At 58.1% G+C, this 18,324-nt stretch overlaps 1 protein-coding gene across 1 annotated transcript in view; it reads left to right on the top strand.

Annotated features, from left to right (window-relative positions):
* The window catches only part of GAS6 (growth arrest specific 6), a 35,475-nt gene that overhangs the window by 9,136 nt on the left and 8,015 nt on the right, over nt 1-18,324 (top strand). The window contains exons 3-10 of the mRNA XM_028087370.2: nt 3,526-3,550; nt 5,012-5,074; nt 10,833-10,955; nt 11,665-11,787; nt 14,883-15,005; nt 16,404-16,525; nt 16,921-17,039; nt 17,394-17,583. Of these exons, the coding sequence (XP_027943171.2) occupies nt 3,526-3,550; nt 5,012-5,074; nt 10,833-10,955; nt 11,665-11,787; nt 14,883-15,005; nt 16,404-16,525; nt 16,921-17,039; nt 17,394-17,583 (888 nt within the window). The remainder of the gene's footprint in view (nt 1-3,525; nt 3,551-5,011; nt 5,075-10,832; nt 10,956-11,664; nt 11,788-14,882; nt 15,006-16,403; nt 16,526-16,920; nt 17,040-17,393; nt 17,584-18,324) is intronic.

Here is an 18,324-nt window from a genome sequence, read left to right as displayed (position 1 = left end):
AACATGCCTTTCATTTATTTTTTTAAAATATGCATTTGTTTTGAAATTAGCCTATAAAATACCACCATTGGATATAGATATATAGAGAAAAAAATGTGTTGGATATATTCCCCAGTGAAATATTATCCTTGTTTTATTTAAATAAGATGTTCTTCATTTTGCTTTATAGTATAGTGCTGGTAATTAAAAATTTGTATTATAGCTTCAAAAAAAATGCACTGGCAGTTTGGAAGCTTAAGGAACCATAGTACTGATACTTCCAAGTTTTGAAATAGACAAGCTAAGAGCATTGATTTAGATTTTTCTCTCAATGTGCTTATCTATGTTATAAGTAAAATTAAGAATCCAATACTTTGTCCAAGTCAGTGAAAATTGTAGGACTCTGTTTGCCTATTCATTCATTCATCCGTCCACTCTTCCATCTACCCACCCACCCATCCATCCACACTTGCATCTATCCACCCATCCATCCATCCATTTTCTTCCATCCATTCAACCACCCACCTACCCATCCATCCACCCACCCACCCAACCACCCACTCTTCCATCCATCCATCCATCCACCCACCCATCCATCCATCCATCCATCCACCCACCCAACCACCCACTCTTCCATCCATCCATCCAACCAACCATCCATCCATCCATCCACCCACCCAACCACCCACTCTTCCATCCGTCCATCCATCCATCCATCCATCCACCTACCCATCCATCCACCCACCCACCCAACCACCCACTCTTCCATCCATCCATCCATCCATCCATCCACTCTTCCACCCACCCACCCATCCATCCATCCACCCATTCACTCATTCTTCCATTCATTTATCATTCCTTCACCTGTTTGGCAATGGCTCCTGAGGGCATACAGGGGAACGGTCAGCACCAGGCCAGGTACTGGGCAGATAGATGTTGTCCTTCCCCTCTGGGAGCTTCTGCTCATAGTTCAGCAGCCTGCAGTTTAGCTCACTCCCTTCTATCTTTAGCTGTTTAAGTAAAGCAGAAGCAAACCCCTGAGAGAAATGATTGCCAGGTGACAAATGGTCCCATTTCCACCCCGGTGGTCCTGGCTATTCCCTACTCCTGACCCCACCCCGGTCGTCATGCAGCCCCCTGCCAGGCCTTGCTCCTTATGTGGTCAAAAAGAAAGAGGGTAAGTTTGTAGGTCACTGATCTCTGGTTTTGAATCTCGTTGTCTGATCCCCATGGGTTAATGCTCATGAGAGTCAACCCAGCTCCTAAAACTCAGGCCACATTTATGTGTGGCCAATTTGTGGTGCGGGTGGGGGCCAGCTCCTGTGTTTGGTGCTGGATGAGGTATGGAGGGTGTAAGCTGGGGTCCTTCTGTCCATGAACGCAAATTAAGAGGTCTGCGCTGTCCATGTTGGCCGTCCAATACTAGGACCACTAGTGTTGGCCAGCAGCAGGGAGCAGCTGGGACTGTCCCCAGGGTCCGTGGCCCCAGCCACAGATGCCAGGCCACTCATGGAGATTTCCATAGGTCCTCCTCTCTGGTCAGAACTTTGAAGGACAGTTGGAAATGTCTCTTTCTCTTGGGAGAAAACATAGTGGTTTTAGGTGTATGTATCTCAGCTTTGTAGTTATTCAGGGTTAATCATCTCTGCCCTAGATTAGCAGCCAAATTAGCATCCTCCCCACCCCAAATAAATCTAGCGCACAAATTAGGATAAATTGTCACCAGGTTATGGCCCTGTGGTTTCAGAACCCACATTCCCGTAGGTGTGGCTAACTGAAGGGAGGTGCATGTGGTTTTTCTATCAGTGATGCTTTTCCACAACAATAGAACTCATTATTAAAACATATGACAAATAACTAGTAACAGTCATGGTTTTGAAAAATATAATAGAGCTTTCTGGAAAGCTGTCATAAAATGCCACCACTTACAACAACTGGGTACTCTGCCCACCGTTCCTCATTGTTTCCAGTCTGATTCTTGGTTTTCTGAGTGGACACATCATGCATCCATCCTAAATCTTTCCTTCAGAGTCAGAGCCGTTCCCTTTGTGACAAAGTCTGGGGCCTCTGTTGTCCCTCTAAACCCAGAAGATACCACTGCCTGCCTGCCCTCGGCTCCGGGAGATTTGTCAGGGCGCCCCTCCTCACCGGCCTTCCCTGTCTGGGAGTTACCCGTCCGTGACTAAAAGCAACACAAAGAAGTGAGGGTCTCCAAATGCTGGTGTGGAGGGGTGCCCCCGCCCTGGCCAGCCCTGGCCTCTGTCACATCTGCCTGAATAGCACCTTCACAACCATCACACGAGCTGAAATAACAAACTTGCTCTGACCAGTACTTTTCTTTTAAAGGAGTTATGAGTCTTTTCCACATCTTTACCAGAACATTACTTTCTGAAAACACACCTGAGGGCGTCTTTGTAAAGTGTCCCTGGCACCTCTGCCCATGCTGTGGTAACCGGGGGGGGGGGGGTGGCCAGCCTGTGGGCAGCCCTGGGATCCCCTCTGCCTGTCACTCCAAAGGCAAAGCCAACCCTTGTTGGTGTGGTTTCGGGTGACCGTGTGCTGTTCCGAGCTCATCCTGGCTTCCCGACCTCGGTCACACACCACAGTGTGTTGTGCGTGTCCATCTCCCCATCTGATAACGGGCTCGTTTAACCGACCTTGCCATGGTGGCGTGGGTCGGATGGAACAACATACACTCACAGATTCATCCCCATGTGCAGCCGACACCCAGCAGCTGGTGGGAGCCGCTCCTGGATCACTTGGTTCCATCAGGGGGCACATCTACGGCCAAGCCGCTCTGTGATGGACCCTAAGTGGGAGATGACAGTGGACGGGTGGGGGCTGCTTTAACCAGCCCATGGCCTGGCGTCTGTGGCTGGGGCCACGGACCCTGGGGACAGTCCCAGCTGCTCCCTGCTGCTGGCCAACACTAGTGGTCCTAGTATTGGACGGCCAACATGGACAGCGCAGACCTCTTAATTTGCGTTCATGGACAGAAGGACCCCAGCTTACACCCTCCATACCTCATCCAGCACCAATTTCTTTTACCAATACAGTGGGTGCAAATCAGTGCTCATGTGCTCACGGTCCCACCGAGGTCTGCACAGCTCTGGGAGGAGCCTGACGTCCGAGGGTCTACAGGGTTAAGCCCATGGCTGTCCTCATCCCATGAGACACTTTACGCGGACCACCTGGGTCCCTTAAATGACATCACTGTTGCTGCTTCCAGAAGGTCTAATCACATTGGCAGTTTTGCAGACATCACTCTGCAGAGCCCATGTCAGCAGCCTGGCTCTGCCCTTCCACTTCCTCTCCTCCTGCCATGGTCCTCATGGCAGAAGGTGGCTTTCTGGGTGGTTCTCCGTGGCTGTTACTGGGCCAGCTGTGGGGAATCCCCCGCCTCCTCAGACCCCTGTCTCCCCGGGCATCTGTTTCTGCCCGCTGGGGAGGAGGGCGAGCTCCCACTGCCCAGCTGCGCCGGGGGCTATTTGGGGAGCCTCGTACTGTGTCAGTAAACTCTTGCCCCTTCTTCTTCTTTTTCCGCAGGACTATTTTTATCCAAGATACTTAGGTAAGTGTACATCCCTGCTTCCGAAGTTGTCATAAGAGACCAGAGGGGTATATGTGTCACGTGTCAGAGACAGCTGGGCCAGCTCATGACCCAGTTACTCCGGAGGGGAGGCTGTAATCCCACAGTGGGTTTGGGACTACGCAGAGCATGCCGGTCAAAACACCGGTTTGTATCTTTCACGCCACAGGATCCATGTTAACTTCCATCCAGTGCCATTATTTGCAAACAGCTTCTCGGCTCTGACTCCGGGCTTAACTTATTGTTTGGGAATGTGATTGGTTTAGTGGGTCTCAGACATTTTGGTCTCAGGGTCTCTGCACTTCCAAAATTACTGAAGACCCCAAAGAACTTTTGTTCATGGGGGCTACATATGTTGATATTTGCTGTATTATTAATCAGAACTGAGAACAATAAAAACTGTTTTTGTTTAATTTGAACAAGAGGGAATGTATGAGGAGACACCCCTGGCCACCGAGCAGGGATGTCACTGTGCAGGTGGCCTCTGGAGAGCTCCCCTGTGCACTTGGGAGAGAAAGTAAAAGGACAAATGACAACCCAGTCTAACCTGGACAATGAGAAAGAGCCCCTGATTTCTCTAAGAACTGCTCCTTTAATTAATACCATTTTAAGAAATTTTTGGATGCATATTACTTATAATGATAAATCTATTCCAGCGTCTTCCTTTTTAATTTTGTAAAGTGCATTTTGGTAAATTTTCCATTGGCCTTATATCCTCTTGGAGGTTCCTTCTCTGGGTCTGTATCTGGCAACAAGCAAAGTGGACCCATAATTGGCCCTGAAAAGCCAGAAACCTGCCCGCTCCCAGGCTCCCTGTCGGCCTGGCCCCTGGGTACTGGGGGTTTGCTTCCAGAGGCAAAGAGTGACCAGCTATCCCAGGAGCCCCCTCCAGGTTGCCCGGGCCCTCGTCCTCCTGGACTTGGTGTAGTACCAGGGACCCTACTGAAGGATGAGACGTGGCTCGACACTGTTGTGCACAAGTTCAAGTTTCCAGGCACCTTCCTCTGCTCCAATGTGCACACCTGGTTCATCAGATGGATGGTGCGGGTGTGGAACGCTCCGCAAAGCAGAATGACTTTCAGATTAAGGGCAGTGTTTCCAAATGGGGGTCCACTTGAAATTGAAGTTTAACTCTCTGATCGCGGTCAGAAAACTCCCCGAATGTTATCAGTGACCCTTCGGTGCCATAGCAGAAGGAATCCCCGGGAGAGGCTGCAGACAGACCTTCGGACACAGAGTTCTGCCTTTTTGGTGAAGGCATTTTCTTGCCTGCCAGCGTTAAAATGATCTGTCATAACTAAAGCTGAACAGTGTTGTTGCTTCAGCACCCAGTAAACATGAATAATCTTCTTTTCCAGAGGTGTCTCAGAGATGACGTACCAGTTCTAAGGTCCTCCTGTCTCCTGTGACAGGAATGACGTGCTTTCCTTCTCTCTCTTGCAGACTGCATTAGTAAATATGGATCTCCGTACACAAAGAGCCCAGATTTTGTTACATGCGTTCAAAGTAAGTTTGTCTCCTTCCTGTCTTCCTCCAAGTCCTGTGGGTTTGGGTAACTTCAGGCTCTGCTGTGGTTTTCAAGGGTCTTGAATATTTCCATCATCCTAAGGAGGTGTAGCACCGGCCTGAGCTCTGCTCCTTTTCCACTGAACTTTCTCTCTTAAGCAAGTAAGGTTTGGTTTTTTTAAATAGGCAAAAAGCGCATGCAGTATGACATCTAACCCTTTCACAGGTGTACCTCCTACTCAAGCAGTTGGGCTCCCAGAATATTCTTAGACCTACTTATATGCACAGTGTCTTGGTTTTGCACAAATACTGACTGTACCTGCGCTCTGGGCAGGATGTCTTCCAGCTCGGCGCACCCAGAGCCCGTGCATCCGTGGTGCACCGGCATGGGTAACCAACATGTGTTGCTGGACTTCAGGCTACTTCCAGTGTTTTATTATTGCAAACAAATCTCACGCAGGTCAGAGTGTATCTGCAGGAAGGGCTCCCAGCAGTATGATTGCGGCCCCCAGGCTGCGGGCATCATTCACTTGGACGCAGATCCAGTGGGGTGATCAGCCCCGTCCCCGGGTCTTTGCTAAGCTGATGTGTTTTTACTTTTTGGTCTCTTTCAATATCAACGGTGAAGAATGATGGCTGGTCTTTCTGTTTATGTTTTTCTCACTAATGAGTGAAGCTGAGCGTTACGTGGTTCAGAACCTTGTGTTCTTTTCCTGCAAGTGATTTGCCTGTTTTTCTCAATTTGTAGGAGCTCTTGATTCGCCATTTGTCCTAAAGGTAGCACAATTTTTCCTCAGCTCACCATGCATCTTTCTTACTAGTGATGTCACTTTTAATGATCACACAGTAAAAGTGACTTTTTGCCTGTGGTTCTGTCACATTTGAGCCAGGCATGGAACGCTGCACCCACTGAGCCAGAATGGACTCTGGGCCTCACTCAGGTCCGAGTGCCTCACAAGGGGAGCTGCCGGGTTGCCCCAAGCCCACGTGTCAGTACATTCTCCACAGGTGTGGGGCAGCCGGGCTCTGAGCGCACCACCCCTGCTGCAGAGCAGGGCTCTTGCTGCGTTCCACGTGGGGCCTGCCCCCTCCGGGGTAGCCAAGAAGGCAGGGGAGGACCCAGAGCTGCTCACGGGGCCTGGCCTGCATGGGTGGGTGATGCCACTGTGTCTGGACACCCACCTGTCCACGTGCTGGCCGCAGGCCTTGTCTGATTTGCCAGGTCCAAGCCCTGGCCCAGATGAGCAGAGGAAATTATTGATTTAACTCAGGAAGGGGAGGGGAAGGTGGTGCTGCCGTTCAGCTCCCCTTCCCCTCTGACCCCAGGGCAGACTCACATAGCAGGTGCAGAGCAGACTGGCCTCTGTGATTTTGGGTAGAAGTGCCTGTTAACTCAGGGTGGCCAGAACCCATGCCCATGCCTCATGGGCAACCTGGAGCAAGCCCCCTCCCTCAGCCTCCCAGGGTTCCACCCGTGACCTCGGCCTCTGTGGGGTCAACCCGTGACCTCGGCCTCCCCTGGGACAACCTGTGACCTCGGCCTCCGTGGGGTCAACCCGTGACCTCGGCCTCCGTGGGGTCAACCCGTGACCTCAGCCTCCCCTGGGACAACCTGTGACCTCGGCCTCCGTGGGGTCAACCCGTGACCTCGGCCTCCGTGGGGTCAACCCGTGACCTTGGCCTCTGTGGGGTCAACCCGTGACCTCAGCCTCCCCTGGGACAACCTGTGACCTCGGCCTCCGTGGGGTCAACCCGTGACCTCGGCCTCTGTGGGGTCAACCCGTGACCTCAGCCTCCCCTGGGACAACCTGTGACCTCGGCCTCCCCGGGGTCAACCCGTGACCTTGGCCTCTGTGGGGTCAACCCGTGACCTCGGCCTCCCCTGGGACAACCTGTGACCTCGGCCTCCGTGGGGTCAACCTGTGACCTCGGCCTCCGTGGGGTCAACCCGTGACCTCGGCCTCCCCTGGGACAACCTGTGACCTCGGCCTCCGTGGGGTCAACCCATGACCTCAGCCTCCCCTGGGACAACCTGTGACCTCGGCCTCCGTGGGGTCAACCCGTGACCTCGGCCTCCGTGGGGTCAACCCGTGACCTTGGCCTCTGTGGGGTCAACCCATGACCTCAGCCTCCCCTGGGACAACCTGTGACCTTGGCCTCCGTGGGGTCAACCCGTGACCTCGGCCTCCGTGGGGTCAACCTGTGACCTCAGCCTCCCCTGGGACAACCTGTGACCTCGGCCTCCCCGGGGTCAACCCGTGACCTTGGCCTCTGTGGGGTCAACCCGTGACCTCAGCCTCCCCTGGGACAACCTGTGACCTCGGCCTCCGTGGGGTCAACCCGTGACCTCGGCCTCCGTGGGGTCAACCCGTGACCTCAGCCTCCCCTGGGACAACCTGTGACCTCGGCCTCCCCGGGGTCAACCCGTGACCTTGGCCTCCCTGGGGTCCACTTGTGACCTCGGCCTCTCCAAGGGCCGAAGTGACCTCAGTGGGGCTTTAGGCAGACGTTAGGGGGTGGGGTTGTTGCAGTTTTAGCTTTGTGTCATTTCGGCTTTTTGTTTTTAGCAATCTTTTTTTATTGTTGTCAATTTGCTAAACCAGTTTCTTCCTTTTAAATTATGTATCCAAATTGATTAGATAGTTTTAGTTCCTGGGTTTTAGACTGTGCTTTTCTAGAGATTATAAACAGTTACCTGGTGCTTCACGCCTCCTGACTGCGTGAGGACCTAAAATCGTCGGGGTCCTGCTCAAAGGGAGGCTGCAACAATCCTGGGCCATGTCGTGCCCACGTGAGAGATCTTGTGGTGTTAGAGGGACTCGAATTGTTCGAACAGCAACGATCTGCTCTGAATGGGCTTGAGGTTTGTGCCCCGGTGGTGGGTAGCCAGGGTGTGGAAGGAAAGGGTGTTCCTGAGCTGCCGTTAGGAGGACAGATCTCGTGCCACCGCCATGCTGCGTGAGTTCCCAGCCGATCAGGACGCTGCCTCCCACGCCTGGCCTCTCCATCCTGCCCCTGGGCCAGGCGTGCCGTGCTCCACGGGTGCCCATCAAGCCTCCGAAGCCTGAGGCATCCCACAAATGCAGCGCCGTCCTTACTGGGGACAAGGCCCCGAGGCCTGCCGCTCAGGAAGGAGGCACGCCCTGCCCGCCCCCCACCCCCAGAGCCAGACCCCCAGGCCGCCCCGCAGAAGTTGGTCTCGGCCCCTGAATGTGGGGACCCTGAGGTTTCATTAGAGGGGGTTAGGCATTCTAGGCAAATTCCAAAGTTAACCAGCCCTCATGCCAAATGCACGGTTACGCACTTGTGAAATAACTAACACTTCAACCAAATATATCAAGTGGAGACACATACCATCTGCCTGCCCTCCCTCGCTCGGGGGCCCCTCTAGGCTTCTGCTGTGAGCAAGCTGGCCAGGACCCGGCACACGACCCCTCCTGCCCTCAGAGCCCTTCGGTGCTGGGCGTGACCGCACCCTCCCTGGCCCTTCTGCGCTGCCGAGAGTAACCTGCGGTGCAGCCAGTCCAGCGGCATGGGGACCGCAGGGCTGACCTGCCAGGCCCCCGGCAGCTGTGGGACGCGCTGTTCCCAGACCCCGTTTCCTCATTCCTGCACCCAATTCCTACTTGCGTGAGGGTAGAAGGCATTTCCCTCGCCCTGCCAAAAACAACTGTGCAAGTGTCACAAAGCCCTTGGGGAGGCTGTGTTTGGCCAACACTTGCCACAGGAGGGACCCGTTGACAGACGTGGTCCCAGTTGTTTGGATGCAGGCCGTTATGCAGATTCCCCGAGAAGTGGGACCCTCCATGACAGGTCACAGACCTGTGTGGGACGAAAGGGTGGAGCTCGGCAGAGTGTCGAGTCACGCCGCCAAGGGCGGACAGGAGACCTGGGGGGTCTGGGGATTTTGCAGGGCCAGTGAGGCCCAGACGTGGCCCTGCTGGGAATTCGCTGCCGCGGACCAGGGGACCAAGCCCTGTGGCAGAAATTCAGAGCCCAGTCCTGGCGTTAGGTTGGAAATGTCAGTCATTTTAAGAAAGAAGAGATAAACTGGTGGTGAGTGCCCCCCCGGCCAGCCTCCCAGCAGGATGGACATAGGCCTGAGCTCTGGGCTCTCAGTGGCCCTGTTGGTTCGGGCAGAGAGAAGAGCTGGAACGCCGTCACGGAGCCAGACAATCCTCTCTACCGCGGCCCACCCACCGCATGGTTTGCGATGGGCCAGTCACTGTAAATATGACGGAAGTATTTGTACACGACGGGGGTCCTGTAGGACACGCGGCCCTGGAGAGGCGGACGCGGGGTGAGAATGTCCCGCGGCTGGTCTGGGCCAGTCCTGGGTGTCACCTGCCCTCCACGGCCTGGCCGGCCCCTTGCCCAGGCCTGGGGATGGGTATCAGCCAGTCGGGAGGCCACAGTCCTCAGGGCTGCCGGGGAAATGTCCTCGTGGCCCCCTCCAGTGGCAACAACCCAGAGTAGCAGGATTTGCCACGATGGTCACTGCAGCTGAAGGGATCTCGAGGTGGCCGTAGGCGCTCGGGTGTCACCTTCCCCTTCGGTGGCCCTCGGTTTGGACCTTAGCCACGGACCCCGTGCTGTCCAGGGGCTGGACGAGGCACGTGTCCACGCTGGAGGACAGGACAGAAATGGGAGCCACCAGGAGCTACTTACTGTCCACACGGGCGTGACAGGAAGGGCAGCCACAGCTTGTCGAGCAACCAAGGCATGAGCAGACCCACACAGGGGCTGGGAAGGACATGAGCAGAGGCCGGTCTGGAGCCGGGAATCTCGTGGGCCTGCTGCGTGAAGGGCACGGTGGGCGTGGCGGAGGCCGGTCTGTGCCCGAGGACAGTGCAGGCGGACAGACATCAGGCACCAGCTCCCGGAGACCTTGGAGGGGGGTGGTGAGCTGCGGAGACTCAGGGCTAGCCCTCTCCCTACGACCTGCCTGCCCGGCCGGCCTGGGATCCTCTGCCTCCGCGGCTTCAGGCTGAGCAGCTCCGGGACAGAGGCGTCCCTCCCTGCCAGCCCACCCAGCGCAGCCATAGCCTGGCAGAGGATTCTTGGAGCTCTGCTGTCCACCACCAGCACCCTGGAGCATGCGACTGCCCATGGGTGGGGCTCTGCCTCAGCCTCTGAGGTCGGGGATGGTCCCTGGGAGCTGGAGCCTCAGCGGCCTATGCAAAGCTCTTCACACACCGAGCCCCTGGAAGGCGCTCCATGTGACAGTCTCAACCATAGCCCCTAAAGCAGGTGGAAATTGTTCAGTGATTAATGCTCGGGACTGCCACCCAAGCAAGAGGGTCAGGAGCAAACTAGCTGGTGCCCCTCTCTGGAAGGGCCAGGGCAGCCCGCCATCCAGTGACGGGTGTGGGGGGTGCTCCTGCAGCAGCCACGCCCTGGCAGGGGAGGGTGTTGGCGAAGGTCGATGGTAGGGTTTGAGTGGACAGGGTGCCTGGCCTGGGAAGGTGGGGGCGTGTTCCTCATGCGACCCCTTGGGTCAGCCAGGGGTCAGTGGGCCTGCTCCCTGCGTGTGGAGTCGGGCCAGGCCCAGCCCTCTCCTCCACTGCCCCTGGCTCAGGTGGCCACTCCCTCTGAGCTGACCTGGATTTCCTGGACCCGGACGAGGGTCTGGCCAGCCTGTTCCAGGACCGCCCTCCTGCCCGGAGGTGGGGTCTGTGCCACCAGCCTGGGCCTGCCTCGTGCCCGCCCCTGAGCTGCTCCCTCCCAGCTGAACCCTTTCTCCTTTCTTTTGACGCAGACCTGCCTGACCAGTGTTCCCCGAACCCCTGCGACAAGGAGGGGACCCAAGTGTGCCAGGACCTCATGGGCAACTTCTACTGCCAGTGCAGGGCTGGCTGGGGTGGGCGGCTCTGTGACAGAGGTAAGGGGGCCCTGCAGCCATGGGACCAGGTGGCAGGGCTCTGCGGGGAGGGGCCGTGGCCCGTCCCTCTGTTTCCAGCCTGCCCCGCCCCTGGGGACACGGGGGGCTTGTTCCAGCTAAGGCAGGAACCCCAGGCTGTCTGGGGACCTGGCCACTCAGGGGCAGAGGGAGAGCAGGGGCAGGGATGTCCCTGGGGCCCCTCCAGCCCCCCAAGAGCAGGAATATTCAGACAGTGTGGGAAGGCCCTGCTTCTGACCCCAAGCGCTGGGTGCTGTCCAGTTTGAGAAGCGTTGACTGCTGGTGGCGGCCTGGAATGAAGGAAGGAGCCACCATTGGGCTGCCCCCGGGGGCTTGGTGTCTGGGGACGAGAGAGTTTCACGGCCAGCCTCCCTGTCTACAGTGGGGGGGGGGGGATGCTCAGGACCTGGTTACCTCGGGCAGCCCCTTCGCGGCGGTGCCGAGCCAGCCTGGGGGGCAGGGGGGCTGCACCTGTGGGGCTCGGCAGGCTGAGTCTGGCCAGATCCACCCTCTTCAGCCCCCACCCTCCACCCGTGCACACTGAGGCCATGGGGCTGGCCCCGAGGACCGTCACCGCCCACAGTGCAGCGGGGTCTCCCTCTGCCCTCCCGCCCATGGCGCAGACGCGTGCCCCCTGGGGGTCGTGTGTCGGCTCTGGGCACTTCCCAGTCTCTCTGTGTCCTGTGCCCAGATGTGAATGAGTGCAGCCAGCAGAACGGGGGCTGCAACCAAATATGCTTCAACAAGCCGGGCAGCTTCCACTGCGCCTGCTACAGTGGCTACGTGCTCTCCCCTGACGGCAGGACCTGCAGAGGTAATGCCCGGGTGGCAAGCCCCTCCCTGCCTCCCTGTGCCCCACCCCTGCTCCTCCTCCTCTTGTTTGTGCAGTTGCCAAGTTGCCAGAGTCAGCCCGATGGCCAGATTGTTGAAGTTGGCAGTCCCATGTGCTCCTCTGAGAGAGGCTCTGGGGGGGCGGGAAGAGGGTGGAGGGCAGCCTGCAGAGCACATGTCCGGGCATGTCAGCGGCCACAGGGAGCTGCCCCAGCACCCGGCACAGGATGACTCACGGGGTCTGAGGACCGGCCAGCCCAGCTGAGGAGACCTCCCCCGCTGCCCCAGGAAGTGGAAGCAGCTGCAGGCGTCCATGTGACCAGAGCCCAGGACGGAGCCCCGGACGGAGCCCAGACAGGGGCAGGGGTGCAAGCAGAACCTTCCTCTGACCTGGGCGGCACGCCTGTCCACGTCTGCCCGGCTGGCTTCCCCAAGGCCCTGACACCCACTTCCCTGTGGCAGATGCCCGCTGTCCACTGAGCAAAGCAGAAGCAACTCAGCCCTCCTTCAGTCTCGGGGCCCTGTAACCCCACGCCCTGACCACCCCAGAAAGTCTGCAAAAGAGGGGCAGCCCACTTAACCGGGGGCTCTCGCCCTCACCGCCCCCCCCGCCCGCCCTATGACACAGACCTGCTGACATCCACTGCTGGCGTGTCCCTGAGAACCTGGACCTTTCTTTAGTGCTGCCCGCCTACCTGGGGGTGGGACAGAGGTGCCGAGGGAGAAGCAGCCTCAGGAGAAGGCTTGCGCGGTGGCCGGCGCCACCGGTGAACCTCTGAGTCGGACAACCCCCTTCCCAGGGCTGCCGGCCGGCCCTGAGGCCGGAAGAAAGGGACGTTTTTGACCGTGGCCGAGGACATCCCCACGTTGGGCACAAGTACTGAACACATTCGCCCTGTGGCTGATGGTGCCGAGTGCCACGCAGCAAGTCCTGCTCTAACCTCCTCGGAAGCCCCTGAGAGACAGAAGTCCACTTCCCACCCACTCACCAAGTCTGTGGTGTGAGAGAGCCTGAGGGGTCCCCTGCAGCCCAGCGTCCTTCCCCTCAGCACCACGTGCAGGACAGGGTGGCGGGGTCCGGCACCCGCAGGTTCAGCGGCGGCTCTCCGTAGCATGACTGATTCCTGATGAGTGTGATGGCAGGTGCCCACCTCCGCTGCCGGGTTTCAGGGCATGCCTGCGACACCAGCTCACATACACCCTTCCTCTTGACCATCACCTATTTCTCTGGGGACACTGGACCCCAGACCCAGCCAAGGGAGGAGGCTGTGGGGAAGGAGGAGTCTTGTCGCTGTGGTACGGGCTTCCCATCTTGTCCTCCTCAATCAGACCCTGAGATGCTGGGAAGGAGGGAGTGGGGTTGCTGCACCCCACTTCTACAGCCCCCCAGCATCCTGAGACCAGGGGCTCGGGCCTCTCCATTGTCTCTCCTTGGCTGCAGGAAGGGATCTCTAAGCCGCGGGGCAGGGAGGTGGGCTGGGTGGGGCCTCTCCTGGGGGAGAGCCGATGAGGCCCCCGGGTGAGTGGGGCAACAGGGAGCAGGGCCTGTTTGGGGCCACGGGGCCACATAGTAAGACTGGGTCTAGGCTCTCTGTGCCCATGCCCAGGGCCAAGGCCACGCCCTGTGTGCTGCATCAGCTCTCCCGGTCACCGTGCTCTGTGACGAATGGTTGGACAGCAGCGACTTTAACGGGCCAAGTGCTGGCAGGGTGCAGGGCCCAAGAGGCTGGGGTCACGGGGCCCTCGGACAGAGCTTGGCCCTATGGGCCCCCAGCCCCACCCACCGTGGCTCTGTGGCCGTGGCTGATGGCCAGTGTGGGAGAAGAAGCCAGGGTGGCATGGGGCCAAGTGGGCGCGTGGGGTCCAGAGCTTCGTGCGCCGTTTCCTATGGGGAGGGGACGGCCTGGGATGCCCTGATGTGCTGGAACAAGGCAAGGACAGGAGGCCCTCCCTGGTGCTGCCACCAGCCATCCTGCTGCGCCCTGGGATTTGGGGAGACGTGGGCTCTCGGGCCCTCCCACCACCACAAGCGCTGCAGGGGCTTTGGTGGGCTTCTGTGCAGCGGCTGAGGCTGAGGGAGACCTGCTGTCACGGCAGCGTTTCACGGGCTGGGTTCGGAGAGCTTCATGCTAATCAGGCATCCTTTGTGTGGGGCGGCGGCCTGTGTCCTGCAGCCCAAGTGTGAGCGCGGTGCCTGCCCGAGGTTGGTGTCCCCCCAGGTGTGGCCAGTGCCTGTCAGGAGCCAGCACCCCACCTGCTGACGGGAGGAGGCTTCTGAGCTCCTGGACATGGGGCTGGCTTCCCCAGGTCTGGCTGAGACAGAGGCTCAGAGGCAGATGGACAGAGTAAACCCAGCAGCGTTCACACTGCCTCTGGAGGGCACCTTTTGCTGCTTTTTCCCATGGTCGGTGAGCGACATGCTAGGGTTTTCATGTTTGAGAGCCTGTGTTTGTTGGTAAGCTGCCCTTGTAAGGAGTTAGGGATCGTTGTGAGGCTCCGTGACATGGGTTATTCACCATCTGAGCAATCCGTGTTGTTTGAAGTCATAATTGCAATTTCTAGACACCCCTTTCTGTCCCTGGTGGAAATGGGTTTTTAACTGCAGAGATTTTGGACTTGTTGTTTGCCAAGGTGGCAGAATGGATGGAGCCTCAGGAAGAGCCTCAATAATTGATCATTACTGTGGTGTTTGATTTCCATCCGAGAGGCCTGGTGTGCGAACGGACCAATCGGCATGGGGCTCCAGGGACCAGGGGGCACCTCCATTCAGGAGACCCCGGGGATTCCTCCTTCACCTTCCTGTGCCCAAGCACTCACCCCTGCACAAGCACAGTATCCACTGGTCTGAGGTCAACCTTGTCACCTGGGATCCCGGTCGGAAACGCCCCCGCCCCCCACGCCTGAGCCTGGGGCTGCAGAGTCCAGTGGATGGAACGAAGGGAGGAGGGCCTAGGCAGCCCAGGAGCTGAGCTGAGCGCCACCCAAGGCAGTGGCTCACGCTGCAGCACCTCCCTGACCAGCCGTGGACTGGCCACTAGCAGAAACAGCCCTGGTCAAGTGCTCTGCTTTGTCTTGCAGATGTGGATGAGTGTGCAAATGGAGATGCCTGTGGGGAGGCACGCTGCAGGAACCTGCCAGGCTCCTATTCCTGCCTCTGTGACGCGGGTTACGCTTTCAGCTCCCAGGAGAAGATCTGCCAAGGTACCCCTCCATATACATGCATGTGCACACACTCACACCTGTGAACACGTGTGCATCCACGCACACATCACATGTGCGGGTAACACGTGCATGTGCACACACTCACACCTGTGAACACGTGTGCATCCACGTACACATCACACACGTGGGTAACACATGCATGTGCGCGCACACACCTGTGAACACATGTGTTCATGTGCACATCCACACACATCACACACGTGGGTAACACATGCGTGTGCACACACACCTGTGAACACGTGCATCCATGCACACGTCACACGCATGGGTAACAGGCGTGTGCACACACACCTGTGAACACGTGCGTCCTTGTGTGCTCATCCATGCACACGTCACACGTGTGGGTAACACATGCATGTGCACACACACCTGTGAACACGTGTGCATCCACGCACACATTACACGTGTGGGTAACAAACACATGCATGTGCACACTCACACCTGTGAACACGTGTGCATCCACGCACACATCACACGCATGGGTAACGCATGTGCACACACTTGTGAACACGTGTGTGCTCGTTTGCACATCCACGCACATGTCACACGCGTGGGTAACACATGCGCGTGCACACACACACCTGTGAACACGTGTGTGCTCGTGTACGCATCCATGCACACACAGCACATGCACACGTCACACGCCTGGGTAACACGCATGCACACACACCTGTGAACACATACGAGCTTGTGTATATGTGTGTGCATGTCCACGTATGTGCACACACATCACCCATGTGTGCATACCATACCACATATGCATCCCCAGGTGCCTCTTCATGCAACAAGGCACCTTCTCCAAACTGCCGTGGACACAGTAAAGATTTGAGGAGAAGGGACCCCTGTGCCACTGTGACAGATGAACCTCTAACCAACCCTCAGGTCAACCTGCTATGTTTGGGGACAGTTGAGGAGCACTCCCTGTGTCCAGTGAGGAGCACAGAGAGGGCTTGTTTTCTTACCAGTCTTCCTGCCCTTCCCTTCCAAGGGGAAGGTGGGGTGGCCCCGGCCTGCACACCCTCCACACCCTCCTCTGTGTTCCCTGCAGGGTGTCCCTTGGGCCAAGCAGCCCCAGGGATACCTGCCAACAGCACCAGACCCTTCAGACCCTCAAGCCAAGAACTGCATAGATGTGGTTTGTGCACTGACCTGGTAGCTTGTTCCTTCAGCTGGAGAAAAAGCAGAGGAAGAAACCACTGACCAGCTCTGCACGTGGCTGCAGAGCTTGGGGAGCGCAGGGTGCGGCCTGGGGGTGGGTGCCTCTTGAGTCACATGCTCCGGAGCTCATTTTCATGGTGAGCACACCATGGGCATGATCAGAGAGATGGTGTGGGTGCTGCATGTGGTGAAGTTTGCCCGTCTCCCTTGTGGTGGCAGATGTGGACGAGTGTGCGGACGGGCGCTGTGAGCAGGCTTGCATCAACTCCCCGGGGGGTTACACCTGCCACTGTGACGGGCGTGGAGGCCTCAAGCTGTCCCCGGACATGAACACCTGCGAGGTAGTGTCCTCAGGAAAACAGGGCCGCCAGAAGACCTGGTGTCCCTGGGGCCGGTGGCGGTGCAGGACGGGATGTCTGTCCCATGCATGACATCTGGAGGGCAGCTCTCCACCCACAAGTGACCCAGTGGCCTGCGCCCAGAGCACACACTGCCCTCCCTGTCCGTGTGCTTGGGCTCTGGGACATGTGTGCAGTCAGTCTCCTGACTCGCCGGCCGGACCCCCGCTCGGCTCGCACCTGCGGGTCTCCGGGCTGTAACAGATTCTGGGTTTCGGTCAGAGCCTGGCTGGCAGAGCGGCAGAGACGGGGCTCCGCTGCGTCCTGACAGACCCCCTGTGACTGGGAGGGGCTGTCCCGGGGGCGCCTGCCTGACACCCCTCGCTCCCATTCCATAGGATATTTTGCCCTGCGTGCCTTTCGATGTGGCCAAAAGCATAAAGTCCTTGTACCTGGGCCGCATGTTCAGTGGGACGCCCGTGATCAGACTGCGCTTCAAAAGGCTGCAGCCCACCAGGTGAGCAGTGGCTCACGCAGCGCAGAGCAAAGCACAGTGGACGGGAGCCCAAGGAACGGCCGGCCCGACACTCCCGGGGACCACAGACCCCCGGGCCGTTCCCTGGGCAGTGCCCCAGTGGTCCTGGCGGTCGGCCCAGTCCCTGCCCAGGCACGGCAGCACGGTTCCAGCTCTGGGCCTCCGGGTCAGCATGGGAGCCCGCCACTGTGGGGGCGCTGCTTCTGGCATCCAGGAAAGCGTCCCAGGCTGCCCGCACACCTGCTGTTCTTCCCCGGCTGTCTGGGTCTCATGGGGCAGGAGGCCGCGAGCCGCCAGCCCGTGTGTCACCTGTTTGTTTCTTGTGCTGGCCCTCAGGCTGGTCGCCGAATTCGACTTCAGGACCTTTGACCCCGAAGGCGTCCTCTTCTTTGCCGGAGGCCATCAAGACAGCGCCTGGATCGTGCTGGGCCTACGAGCCGGCCGGCTGGAACTACAGCTCCGCTACCACGGCGTCGGCCGCGTCACCAGCAGTGGGCCTGTCATCAACCACGGCATGTGGCAGACGGTGAGTGTGGCCACCACTCCCCCCAGGCTGGCCAGGGTCGGGGGCTTCTGGGGGAGGGTCCCAGCATTTGCACACCTGGCAGTTAGTGGACACCGCACAGGCCCCCTGCTCCTGGGAAGTTCACAGTTGATGGGTCAGGAGCTGCGGTCTCGCTGAGAGTGTCCCGTTCCCCCGGGACACTGGGCTGTGTCCCAAAACGGTTCTGTTCGTCATAGCTGCCAAGAGCCGTGGGGGCTGCTGGTCACCCTGGAGCACACAGGATGCCCCACCGCAGAAAACCGTCCAGTTCAGAATGTCCATGGCGCTGAGGCTGGGGCCCCTGGGCTGAGGTCTGGGCATGGCTCCCGTGTCCATGCCTCTGCACTATCCCCGGACCCAGCTCCTGGGCCTGTGCCATTCCTGCAGAAACCCAGACACACTCACACGCGGGTGCATCCTTCTGGAGAACGCCCTGCCCACCCAGAGCCTGACCGACAGGTCCTGCTGAGACCACTGCCCTGACCGGCACCCCAATGCCCAGAACACAGCAGTCTGTGACACACAGGAACCTTCCAGAAGCTCAGAGGCCCCTGGTTAGAAGTGGGCTTTTAGAAGTAAGCACTTGAGAGAGAAAAGCATTCTTTTTCCCTTTGGAAGTTCAGATAAAATGGGAAATTCTGAATAAAAACAGTGTGGACGTTTGCTAATCTCCGTCCTGTGGTCAGGCCTGCTGCCTTCTTTCCTGAAGCACAGGTCTTTCCA

Source organism: Eumetopias jubatus, unplaced genomic scaffold, assembly GCF_037043125.1.
Source record: "Eumetopias jubatus isolate StellerSeaLion01/CBP00866 unplaced genomic scaffold, mEumJub1_p1.0 scaffold_3, whole genome shotgun sequence".
NCBI classification, from domain to species: Eukaryota; Metazoa; Chordata; class Mammalia; order Carnivora; family Otariidae; genus Eumetopias; species Eumetopias jubatus.
This window is presented reverse-complemented; position numbering and strand designations above follow the sequence as displayed.